We start from the raw sequence: 12,630 nt of genomic DNA on the forward strand, positions 1-12,630 counted from the left end.
CTCTTCAGTCACTTTTGTATGATGGGAATGATAATAATATTTTACACTACAGCTCACACACTGTCCAAAGATTCTCATGGCGCTTGCCCAGCAACAGTTTTCTTAAACAGTCCAATAAAATCAAAATATACCCGTTTCAAATACTGTACATCAGACACACTTTATAAAGTTATCAAATGATCTACTCACCTCTCCAAGTTTTTGAGGCATAGCATCTCCCATGACATCTTTGACGAAGATGAGTTTGCTCATATAGCCTGCTGGGATTGAGTAGCGTTTGAATGCCTCCCTTAATCTTTTCAACTCATCCTCAGACACTGTAAAGAAATACAATCAACAGTTCACATGGTGATACAAGTTTGTGATTGAATTATATGTACTGTAAATTAATTTTTACATGGAAAATTCATATAATCTCATTAATCTTGGATGGACTCACCAATTTTTCATAAAAGATTTTTTAGATAATCATTCCTGGTTGTGAATTTGAATTATGGAGAAAACTTCTCTTGTTTTTGGAGACCTGGGTCCCGTAACACAAAGCTTAGCAATGATCGTAGAACATTTTTCTATGATCGATTCCATAGACTACAATGTACAATCAATCATAAAATCAATTGCTAACCTTTTTGTTACGGAACCCAGAACAACCAGATTCAGGTCTTTTCCAGGGTAAGAAATTAACCAAAATGTATGCAAAGACCAATTATATAGTATAAATAAAAATGTTGTTTTGCTTTTAAAAATCAATAATAAGTTTGGGGACATCTAGGCTCACTGTACAGAGTGGAAAATAAACTTCAGTCTATGAAGGATCTGTTACCGTGGACATTTCACAATGATTCCTTTTCCTAAATAATCATTTTATTCATTTTTAATATAAAAAAATCATTGTTCCAAAACAAACAGGGCAAACATCAAATTACTAATGATTTACTGGTAATAAATCTAAATATTTCATACACTGATGCAGTGTTCAGGGATTAAAAAAAAACATTTGAAGTCTTTGCTACCTATTAAAAGTTTCTTTGATTTTTATTAAAGGGGTGGTCCAGGCTGAAAATAGTTATGTCTGAATACACAGAGTAGAATTCACTGAGCAAAACACTGAAAATTTCATCAAAATCGTGTATAAATAATAATAAAGTTATTGAAATTTAAAGTTTAGCAATATTTTGTGAAAACAGTCATAATGAATATTCATTAGGCGAGCTGATGATGTCACATAGATCTCCACTTTCTGTTTTCTTATGTTATTACATTTATTTCATTGTTTCATACTTGTGTGAATAATATGTCTCCCTTATAATGAAATAAGTTGCAGCAATAAATATCTAATGCACTAAATCAGTTGTCAATCCAATTTTTTCTAGTTCTTGGAGGAAAAAATTTGAATAAACCTCATTTCATATAATAAAATACAAAAGAACAAGTGGAGATGTCACATCATCAGCCCACCTAATAAATATTCATACATGTAATGACTGTTTTCACAAAATATTGCTAAACTTTAAAATTCAATAACTTTGCTATTTGTTGTCCGATTTTGACGAAATTTTCGGCAATTTGCTCAGTGAATTCTACTCTATTAATTAAGCTATAAATGCTTTCAGCCTGCACCACCCCTTTGAGCAATTTAAACTTGCATTACACAATCTTTTGCACATGTTGCTCCTCACAAGTACCTGAATGTACATACATACATGAACATACATGTACAGTTTTAACAGGGTGGTATTCTGAAAATTCTCTTTACCTTTCTTGAAAAATGCCAAGTTTTGTAAAAAAGATCTGCACATCCAAATTCTTTAATGCAAGAATTCTCCAGATATTGCACACATTTCAGTTTTTTACAAACCCTCTGTGACTCAAGGACCAATCTCCTTTATTTGCGCTTCTTTCTTTGTTCTTCACACATATATCAAGATATGCAGCTCGACCAGTTACACTGTACATCCATGTCTTTCTCAGCACATAAAGATCATAGATGTGAGCTCCTTTTTGTGGATTTTTCTGTAACTTTGGATTATCAAATTTATGAAGAGCTTTCTAAATTATTGTTGTAAATGGTTATCCAGTACGAAAAAACTACTTAGATGTTTGAGCATACACCGAGGCAGCCTGGCTAGAGCCAAGACAAATATAACATGAGCAGTGCCAATTTAAAAAAAAAATCAATCGGCTGATGAATATCGTGAATTGTAAAATAATTGCATTAGCCAATAAATATTTATGAGCTAATCTAATGCAAGTACATGTATTTTACAATTCACGATATTCATCAGTCGATTGAATTTTTCTTTTTTAAATTACATGTACACGTAGCACTGCTCTGTGCTCATGATATCGTCGCCCTCTCTGTACAAGCGTCTTGTAACTAGGCTACGAACTAAGAAGGAAAATGGCGACAAGATCATCGGTAACTATCTGCTCATCTTCTTACATTATTTTTCTTAATGTTGGGAATATTTCTAGTGTAAAAAAAATTGAATATAAGTAATGGGGGGATTTTAGTGTTCTTATCCATTTACATAATTGTGATGCTATCCAGATAAACAAATCAAGTATTTTGGAGCAACATTGTTTTCTCAAAAAACTCTCTAGCATCGTGTGGCCCTATGTCTTGCCGCGCCAGGCGTCAATGGGGAGTAAGCCTACGTAGAGTAGATGACTTTTACTTCCCAGACGCCTCAGGCTAGTACTAGTAAACACTGTACTGACATGACAGTCGAGTACAGTCCTCTTAACTTATTTCCAAGGCTTATTTTAGAGTAGGGCCTATAGTTGTGTCTTGGCTGTGATATTCTATGCGTTCCCATAGGACATAGGTGTATGTAGATTCCCGACAGGCAGAGTGGTTGCAGTGTACAAATGATGCTTGCTCAAGTTTCTGCTCTGCAATGGCAATGCTGCATGCAAAGCAAGCGCCGCACTGCATTCAATGCAATGGCTCCACGCCGCGCCGTGGTCGTGGTGTCGTGCCTGTGTGGCCGTGGCTGAACAACTGTGCTGGGCCCGCGTGCCATTGCCAGCACTGTCAGTAGTCCGAAGTACAGCGCTGCTGACCACAGCCGGTGCGAAAATGTAATGAAATAGGACACTTGCCTCTTTTTATTGCCTCCTCGTAAGGTATGATCGAGGGTTTAGACTCCTTATTTCCCATATTGCTAGTTTATATCCTTCATTTCAAGTAGTTTGGTGTAAAAACAAGCATTACATGATGTAAACAAATCACTCAGACTACGCTGTCGTATACCATGGTACATTTCCCTAAGTCACATGACCACACCCACCGTATGGTGATTGAGGGCGCTTCATATTTCGGTCATCACATTCGTCAGAATATTATTACACAGGAATATGAATGATGTCATTGGTTTAGACAGTGACATCATACCCTTTCTAATCTCGATAGTTCTTTCTCCTTGATTCCGAATTTTGCCCTTCCCTTCATATGTCATTTGTTTCAACTCTACAAAATCCGGTAATGGAGAGATAAACTAGTTGTCTTTGCAGAAACAAAATAACTGGGCCACAAGTTTTGTTTTATTCCGGGCTCTAAACACGTAGTGTTGACTCTTGGGGCAAAAGGTACATCTTTTATAAAACATTTTAGTCTTAATTTGTTATACCCTCTCAGATTTAACCCTAAACTCGTAGCTTTGCTAGCTTTTCATTATTTTAGTGCTTTTGACACCCTTATTACGTTGAATACTTAACGTGCCCTATCTTGAAAAAGACATCCGCTTTTTCGGTTTTTGGGGGTCGCGCATGGTATCCACTCGTCAATGTAAGTGCATGGCCCCCTGGGTTTTATTGAGGCCTTTGAGAGGCTATAATAGGTAATAGAGAGTGCCAATTACGGTCAATTACCAGAGATGTATTTTTTTTAGTTACATGAAAGATTTTTCTATGTCTGTAATCTTCCCCTCATCTTATTTCATTCAATGGTCTCCCTCTTTTTTTTCTCCTCTCTTTTCCCTACTTGTTTTTTTATTTCTTTTTTTTCCTCCGCCTTTTATATCTTCCTCATTAAATGAATAAAGTACATTTATTTCCAACGAATAAAAGCAACAATACATTTTATGAATTAAAAAAAACAATGGAGGTAGCAACTCAAAAAGCACAGCTTGTGATAAGTGCACCGTGACATAAACAATAAATATATGATAGTACATGAAAGAAACTTATCTAAACAGAGTACTATACAAAACACGGGGAAGGGGGGGGGGGCAGGGCAACTTTATACAAAATTCTAGTATGTCATTTGAAACAGAAAATAAATCATCAAACCAATCATCCAACAACTAAATATATAAAGCAAATTTAGGGACCAGACGTGACGGTTTTTTTCTGAAGTTTTGTCTTAAAGTTATTTAAAGTTGATGTATTTTTTATGTTCTTTCCATTCTCATTTTCTTGTTACATCTTCAATTATTCGCCTCTTTCCCTCTCTTTCTTTCAATTTTTTGGTAATTAAGTGGCCTTTCCGACTAAACTCTTTCACGGCAAAACACAATTATTGGGAGATATTCATTGATGTATTAAAAATAGGTGCATGAGAAGAAAATTAAGGGAAAGAGGATTCGACATTGTAGGTATATCGTTAGGACTCGCATGCTCCCTTCATGAAAAACAAATAAACTTCATCAATCATTTGACCCTTTCTAACTTTTCAGCTAAGTTGATTTTGTATATTCCAAATATGAAACAACAATACATATTTTACGGTTAAATTTAAACACTTTATTCGACTAATACTATTCATGGCAAAATATTGCAGTTATGTAAGTCCCAAACAATGGAATGAGATTCCCCAAATAATATCTAATTCACAATTTATATCTTCCTTTAGAAAGCAGTACAAAAATTTTCTAGTGAATGATTATTAATTTTCGCAGTTGATATCAATGCATTATTTGTACCCTATCTACCCCCCCCCCCCCTTTGATTCGTGTCTTTTTGTATTCTTTGTTTTTTTTTCTCTGTCCCTTTTCCTTCATTGTATTTACTACAATGATATGATATTCTGGTTTTTCTTTTTTATTAATATTGTTGTCCTTTTACTATGTTTTGGCGATCCAGCCTTACAGGTTTCTGATAACCTTCATGGAAAGCCACGCAATGTATTTTATTATCTAATCACATTATTTGATGTTTCTTTGTATTTTTATCCTATTTTGCGAAATAAAGATTGAATTGAATTGAATTGAATTGCATTCAGGACAAGTTAAGCATTAACATGGCAATTGGCAAGAATTATAACAGCAATTAAACGTTTCTTTCTGTTTTGAAAAACAGCCAATGGGATTCGGGAAGGTCTCAGTATAACAGTATAGTAATCGTTTAATCCTTGCCGGCGTACTCAGGCAGATTGAAATCTATTCAAACTACATCCTTTATCGGTCGCTATAGATGAATAGGCTTATAATCTCCTGTTTAGAAACAGTATCAATATCTTCTTCTCTTCCATTCATTATTTTTGCTTTCTTAATGACACTGTATACTAATGGACGTTTAAATTGTCAAAGAAAATATGGACGGCTTCGTTTGATATTTTGAAATAGACATCGATATAAGTTATAGGGGACGAAAGAAGGGATAGAGAGATACGAGGAAAAAAAGAGATGCTTGAAAAACGATGATATATTATAGTCAGAGAAAAGGGGAAATAAACTGAAATGTAGGTTATAATTAAATACATAGATATAAGAAGAGCTCACTTGCAAAAGGGGTTAGGTCCACTTTTCATCAAAATTGATTTTTATTGTCTCAATGTATATATTTTCAGTAGCTCTTAAGATGATGCCAAAGAAAAGTTGAAATTCCCATTAAAAATGATGTAAAATGGGAAAGAAAAATCACTTTTCTTTTCAAAAGGGGTCAGGTTCATTTCAGTTTGGTTGCAAAAGGTGTAAGGTCAACACAGAATATTTTTGAGAAAAAGATATTCAAAAAATATAAAGATATGTTCTTTTATACCCAATTTTATATTCTCATGGTAGGGTATCATTAGAATTAAGTTTTGCGTAAGAATATTGCAATATGGGAGAGTAAAAAAAAAAGATTTTCTTGGAGTGGACCTAACATCTTTTGCAAACAAACTCTTCTCAAGAGCTCATTTGTCAAAAGGGGTTAGGTCCATTGTTCATAAAATTTATTATTTTTTATCTCAAAAGATAGATAGAAAGATAGATAAATAAATAGACAGATTGATAGAATATGTAGATAAAAATGAATAAATCGATATATGAGTAGAAAGATATCAAGAAATATATTTTCAAATCATGCTTTATAGGCACTCCCCCACCTTGTTCCTAACTCCTTTTTCCATTTATTTTAGATTCCCTCCTTTACCCCCACCCTTCTGGACTTCCCTGAAATTACATTCTGTTTTTTTATTTTGTTTAATTTATTCCTTTTTAAATCCTGTTTATCATAATCACCCCTTTTTTATCTCTCCTTCTCCTTCTCTTTCCCTTTCTCTCTCCAGTTTTCACCTTTACTTTCATTTCTTCTTCCTTTACTTTCCATCCTCATTTTGTCTTTTGACATCTTCTATTCTTCTTCATTTATCAGCCTCTTTCCCTCTCTTTCTTTCAATTTTTGGTAATTAGGTGGCCTTTCCGACTAAACTCACGGCAAAACACAATTATTGGGAGATATTCATTGATGTATTAAAAATAGGTGCATGAGAAGAAAATTAAGGGAAAGAGGATTCGACATTGTAGGTATATTGTTAGGACTCGCATGCTCCCTTCATGAAAAACAAATAAACTTCATCAATCATTTGACTCTTTCTAACCTTTCAAATATAAAACAATAACAATAACAAGATATATTTCACAGTTGAATTTATACATTTTATTCGACCAATGCTATTCGTGTCAATAGTGCGGCAAAATATTACATTAAAGACAAATGAGCATTAACATGGTCAATATTACTGCAATTGGCAAGAATTATAACAGCAATTAAACATTTCTTTCTGTTTTGAGAGTTCGTGGGTTCATTCAGTCAGTGCCTAGAAGTTGATGCAGAAGACATACGGATGATAACTCATCGGTGTGTAGAATGAAGACGGTGTTCGGTGAAGATACTCAGCGCGAGAAGGAGGAGAGCGACTGCTACGAGAGAGAAAGTCTACTGACATCAATGGACTGGTGGTGGCGCCTTTCGTTGAATCACGCGATGTCGTGCGGTGGAGCTGAGTGACGCCATGACATTGAAGATGTGGGTCCGATGAAACTGTCGTTGACTCTGACGTCGATCGACTGCTTTCAGCGAGAAAGTCGACAGAGAACTTGGATGACACGACGCCCAACTTCTTTGTAGGAGGTGTCGTCTGGTTGACCTCATCGACGTCGCACAGTGTCTTCCGCTTACGTCTTACGAACGATAAGTCGACTTCGTTAGATGGTTGACGGCGGGGGTTGTCGACGTCTTTCTCAACTTGTGGTTGGTGAGCAGAGCATGAAACAAGAGAGGCTCGACGGACACGTGCACGACGGTTCTGAAACCAGACCTGGAGAGGAGAGAAAACAAAATTGAAAGAAATGATCAGTGAAACAGTTTAAACATTTTCAGAAAATATGATTTTATTGATGAGAACTATTTTCTTTATTCAACATTTATCTCAACACTGTCAGTGGTCCGTTTAAGAATTCCACGATTATCTAGCGTTCTATAAAGATCGATTTATCAAGGATCGATGTTTTATACAACCTCCCCAATAAAGGAACAATTTGCTCTCTGATATCTTAACATTTTGGATTTGCGATGTTAGTTTTCTTTGTATTATCAGTAATTCCATTTACCATAATTCTGTCTTCTTTAAGCTGCAGACTTGAAGCCAGTTGTTCTCTAGTCGTGATATCAGGATACTGGTTGTCGTTGAACACTGTCTCCAGAATCCTCAGCTGTAAATCGGTGAAGACGGTTGGACGTCGACGACGAGGGCGTTTGGAAGGAACCCCATTCGATGAAGCATGAGCAGTCATGATGAAATCGGTCATTCTGATAATGAGCTTGATAGAAACTCAATAAAAGATAATTATTGCTTGTTTGGAGTAGATGATGAACTTGTTCGTTATTCTATAAGCTATTACAGAATGATGTTTATTATTGTCGACACTTCGACGTCCTATCAACATTGGGCTCCGTGCACGCACTTTTCTATTGGTCAATTAGGGTAGCCAATGGGATTACTAGCTTGCCTTAACCCGCTTTCTATTCAGTGCACGCAATTTTCTATTGGTCAATGAAGACAGCCAATGGGATTACGGGAAGGTTTCAGTTAGCAGTATAGTAATCGTTTAATCCTTGCCGGCGTACTCAGGCATATTGAAATCTATTCAAACTACATCCTTTATCGGTCTCTAGATGAATAGGCTTATAATCTCCTGTTTAGAAACAGTATCAACATCTTCTTCTCTTCCATTCATTATTTTTGCTTTCTTAATGACACTGTATACTAATGGACGTTTAAATTGTCAAAGAAAATATGGACGGCTTCGTTTGATATTTTGAAATAGACATCGATATGAGTTATAGGGGACGAAAGAAGGGATAGAGAGATACGAGGAAAAAAAAAGAGATGCTTGAAAAAAATGATATATTATAGTCAGAGAAAAGGGGAAATAAACTGAAATGTAGGTTATAATTAAATACATAGATATAAGAAGAGCTCACTTGCAAAAGGGGTTAGGTCCACTTTTCATCAAAATTGATTTTTATTGTCTCAATGTGTATATTTTCAGTAGCTCTTCAGATGATGCCAAAGAAAAGTTGAAATTCCCATTAAAAATGATGTAAAATGGCAAAGAAAAATCACTTTTCTTTTCAAAAGGGGTTCGGTCCAATTCAGTTTGGTTGCAAAAGGTCAACACAGATTTTTTTGGGGAAAAAATATTTTTAAAAATATGAAGACAGGTAGATTTCTTTTAGACCCAATTTTATGTTCACTTGATTGGGTAGTACGTCATGACAATTTAGTTTCTCATAAGAATATTGCAATAAGTGAGAATAAAAACGTGTTTTTTTTCGGAATGGTCAGAAATGCAACCTCTTTTGCAACCAAATAGACAGATGAATGAAAAGATAAATTTATAGATGAATGTTAAAATAGATAGATACCTACATAGATAGATAGATAGATAGATGAATAGACAGATAGATAGATTGATAGAATATGTATATATAAATTAATAAATCGATAGATAAATAGAAAGATATCAAGAAATATATTTTCAAATAATGCTATATAGGCCCCCCGCCTCTTGTTCCTAACTCCTTTTCCATTTATCTTTTATTCCTTCCTTTACACCCACTCTTCTGGTCTTCCCTGAAATTACATGTCTGAATTTTTTCTTTTGTTTTATTTATTCCTTTTTAAACTCCCGTGTATCCTTTTCACCCCTTTTCTATCTTCCCCTTTCTCTCTCCAGTTTTCACCTTTACTTTCATTTCTTTCCATTCTCATTTTTTTCTTTTGACATCTTCTATTCTTCTTCATTTATCAGCCTCTTTCCCTCTCTTTCTTTCAATTTTTGGTAATTAGGTGGCCTTTCCGACTAAACTCTTTCACGGCAAAACACAATTATTGGGAGATATTCATTGATGTATTAAAAATAGGTGCATGAGAAGAAAATTAAGGGAAAGAGGATTCGACATTATAGGTATATCGTTAGGACTCGCATGCTCCCTTCATGAAAAACAAATAAACTTCATCAATCATTTGACTCTTTCTAACCTTTCAAATATAAAACAATAACAACAATAACAAGATATATTTCACAGTTGAATTTAAACATTTTATTCGACCAATGCTATTCATGTCAATAGTGCGGCAAAATATTACATTAAGGACAAATGAGCATTAACATGGTCAATATTACTGCAATTGGCAAGAATTATAACAGCAATTAAACATTTCTTTCTGTTTTGAGAGTTCGTGGGTTCATTCAGTCAGTGCCTAGAAGTTGATGCAGAAGACATACGGATGATAACTCATCGGTGTGTAGAATAAAGACGGTGTTCGGTGAAGATACTCAGCGCGAGAGGGAGAAGGAGAGCGACTGCTACGAGAGAGAAAGTCTACTGACATCAATGGACTGGTGGCGCCTTTCGTTGAATCACGCGATGTCGTGCGGTGGAGCTGAGTGACGCCATGACACTGAAGATGTGGGTCCGATGAAACTGTCGTTGACTCTGACGTCGATCGACTGCTTTCAGCGAGAAAGTCGACAGAGAACTTGGATGACACGACGCCCAACTTCTTTGTAGGAGGTGTCGTCTGGTTGACCTCATCGACGTCGCACGGTGTCTTCCGCTTACGTCTTACGAACGATAAGTCGACTTCGTTAGATGGTTGAAGGCGGGAGTTGTCGACGTCTTTCTCAATGACTGGTTGGTGAGCAGAGCATGAAACAAGAGAGGCTCGACGGACACGTGCACGACGGTTCTGAAACCAGACCTGGAGAGGAGAGAAAACAAAATCGAAAGAAATGATCAGTGAAACAGTTTAAACATTTTCAGAAAATACGATTTTATTGATGAGAACTATTTTCTTTATTTATCTCAACACTGTCAGTGGTCCGTTTACGAATTCCATGATTATCTGGCGTTCTATAAAGATCGATTTATCAAGGATCGATGTTTTACCCCCTCCCCAAAAAAGGAACAATTTGCTCTCTGATATCTTAACATTTTGGATTTGCGATGTTAGTTTTCTTTGTATTATCAGTAATTCCATTTACCATAATTCTGTCTTCTTTAAGCTGCAGGCTTGAAGCCAGATGTTCTCTAGTCGTGATATCAGGATACTGGTTGTCGTTGAACACTGTCTCCAGAATCCTCAGCTGTAAATCGGTGAAGACGGTTGGACGTCGACGACGAGGGCGTTTGCAAGGAACCCCATTCGATGAAGCATGAGCAGTCATGATGAAATCGGTCATTCTGATAATGAGCTTGATATAAACTCAATAAAAGATAATTATTGCTTGTTTGGAGTAGATGATGAACTTGTTCGTTGTTCTATAAGCTATTACAGAATGATGTTTATTATTGTTGACACTTCGACGTCCTATCAACGTTGGGCTCCATGCACGCACTTTTCTATTGGTCAATTAGGGTAGCCAATAGGATTACTAGCTTGCCTTAACCCGCTTTCTATTCAGTGCACGCAATTTTCTATTGGTCAATGAAGACAGCCAATGGGATTACGGGAAGGTTTCAGTTAGCAGTATAGTAATCGTTTAATCCATGCCGGCGTACTCGGGCAGATTGAAATCTATTCAAACTACATCCTTTATCGGTCTCTAGATGAATAGGCTTATAATCTCCTGTTTAGAAACAGTATCAATATCTTCTTGTCTTCCATTCATTATTTTTGCTTTCTTAATGACACTGTATACTAATGGACGTTTAAATTGTCAAAGAAAATATGGACGGCTTCGTTTGATATTTTGAAATAGACATCGATATAAGTTATAGGGGACGAAAGAAGGGATAGAGAGATACGAGGAAAAAAAAGAGATGCTTGAAAAACGATGATATATTATAGTCAGAGAAAAGGGGAAATAAACTGAAATGTAGGTTATAATTAAATACATAGATATAAGAAGAGCTCACTTGCAAAAGGGGTTAGGTCCACTTTTCATCAAAATTGATTTTTATTGTCTCAATGTGTATATTTTCAGTAGCTCTTCAGATGATGCCAAAGAAAAGTTGAAATTCCCATTAAAAATGATGTAAAATGGCAAAGAAAAATCACTTTTCTTTTCAAAAGGGGTTCGGTCCAATTCAGTTTGGTTGCAAAAGGTCAACACAGATTTTTTTTGGGAAAAAATATTATAAAATATGAAAACAGGTAGATTTCTTTTAGACCCAATTTTATGTTCTCATGGTAGGGTATCATGGAAATTTAGTTTCGCAAACATGAATAAAACTGGCAGAGAAAAATATTTTTTTTTTACTAAAAATAGATCGGATTCATTTCAGTTCGCTTGCAAAAGGGGTTAGGTCCACAATGATGATTTTTAAAAGAATATATAGAAAAAAAGTGAAGACAGGTAGATTTCTTTTATACCCAATTTTATGTTCACATGATTGGGTAGTACGTCATGACAATTTAGTTTCTCATAAGAATATTGCAATAAGTGAGAATAAAAACGTTTTTTTTATCGGAATGGTAAAAAATGCAACCTCTTTTGCAACCAAATAGACAGATGAATGAAAAGATACATTTATAGATGAATGTTAAAATAGATAGATACCTACATAGATAGATAGATAGATGAATAGACAGATAGATAGATTGATAGAATATGTATATATAAATAAATAAATCGATAGATAAATAGAAAGATATCAAGAAATATATTTTCAAATTATGCTATATAGGCACCCCCCTTGTTCCTAACTCGTTTTTCCATTTATTTTTTATTCCTTCCTTTACACCCACCTTCTGGTCTTCCCTGAAATTACATGTCTTAATTTTTTCTTTTGTTTTATTTATTCCTTTTTAAACTCCCGTGTATCCTTTTCTATCTTCCCCTTTCTCTCTCCAGTTTTCACCTTTACTTTCATTTCTTCTTCCTTTACTTTCCATTCTCATTTTGTCTTTTGACA

The 12,630-nt window shown here is 35.2% G+C and overlaps 3 protein-coding genes across 5 annotated transcripts in view; all 3 read right to left on the bottom strand.

Annotated features, from left to right (window-relative positions):
* LOC121408658 (ubiquitin carboxyl-terminal hydrolase 32-like) overlaps positions 1-3,285 on the bottom strand; it is an 81,339-nt gene extending 78,054 nt beyond the window's left edge. For all 3 annotated transcript variants that reach the window (XM_041600197.1, XM_041600196.1, XM_041600195.1), the window contains exons 1-2: positions 3,106-3,285; positions 190-317 (exon numbers count right to left, since the gene is read on the bottom strand). In XM_041600197.1, coding sequence (XP_041456131.1) covers positions 190-317; positions 3,106-3,163 — 186 coding nt within the window. In that variant the 5' untranslated portion in view covers positions 3,164-3,285. The remainder of the gene's footprint in view (positions 1-189; positions 318-3,105) is intronic.
* Positions 3,286-6,906: 3,621 nt separating this feature from the next.
* On the bottom strand, positions 6,907-8,319 carry LOC121409585 (homeobox protein ceh-37-like). The gene is made up of 2 exons (XM_041601498.1): positions 7,818-8,319; positions 6,907-7,525 (listed from the first exon to the last, which is right to left on the bottom strand). The coding sequence occupies exons 1-2, from the start codon at positions 8,013-8,015 to the stop codon at positions 7,025-7,027; spliced, it is 699 nt and encodes a 232-aa protein (XP_041457432.1). The 5' UTR covers positions 8,016-8,319; the 3' UTR covers positions 6,907-7,024.
* Positions 8,320-9,687: 1,368 nt separating this feature from the next.
* LOC121409586 (diencephalon/mesencephalon homeobox protein 1-like) lies at positions 9,688-11,236 on the bottom strand. Its single transcript, XM_041601499.1, has 2 exons — positions 10,758-11,236; positions 9,688-10,474 (listed from the first exon to the last, which is right to left on the bottom strand). Exons 1-2 carry the CDS (start codon positions 10,953-10,955, stop codon positions 9,974-9,976), a joined length of 699 nt encoding a protein of 232 aa, XP_041457433.1. The 5' UTR covers positions 10,956-11,236; the 3' UTR covers positions 9,688-9,973.
* Positions 11,237-12,630: the final 1,394 nt, after the last annotated feature.

Source organism: Lytechinus variegatus, chromosome 2, assembly GCF_018143015.1.
Source record: "Lytechinus variegatus isolate NC3 chromosome 2, Lvar_3.0, whole genome shotgun sequence".
Classification (NCBI taxonomy): domain Eukaryota; kingdom Metazoa; phylum Echinodermata; class Echinoidea; order Temnopleuroida; family Toxopneustidae; genus Lytechinus; species Lytechinus variegatus.

Coding starts and splice junctions, on each gene's coding strand:
- LOC121409586 (XM_041601499.1), bottom strand. CDS start 10,955: ATGACCGATTTCATCATGACTGCTCATGCTTCATCGAATGGGGTTCCT. Junction 10,475..10,757: donor TTAAAGAAGACAGAATTATG/GTAAATGGAATT, acceptor TCTCCTCTCCAG/GTCTGGTTTCAGAACCGTCG.
- LOC121409585 (XM_041601498.1), bottom strand. CDS start 8,015: ATGACCGATTTCATCATGACTGCTCATGCTTCATCGAATGGGGTTCCT. Junction 7,526..7,817: donor TTAAAGAAGACAGAATTATG/GTAAATGGAATT, acceptor TCTCCTCTCCAG/GTCTGGTTTCAGAACCGTCG.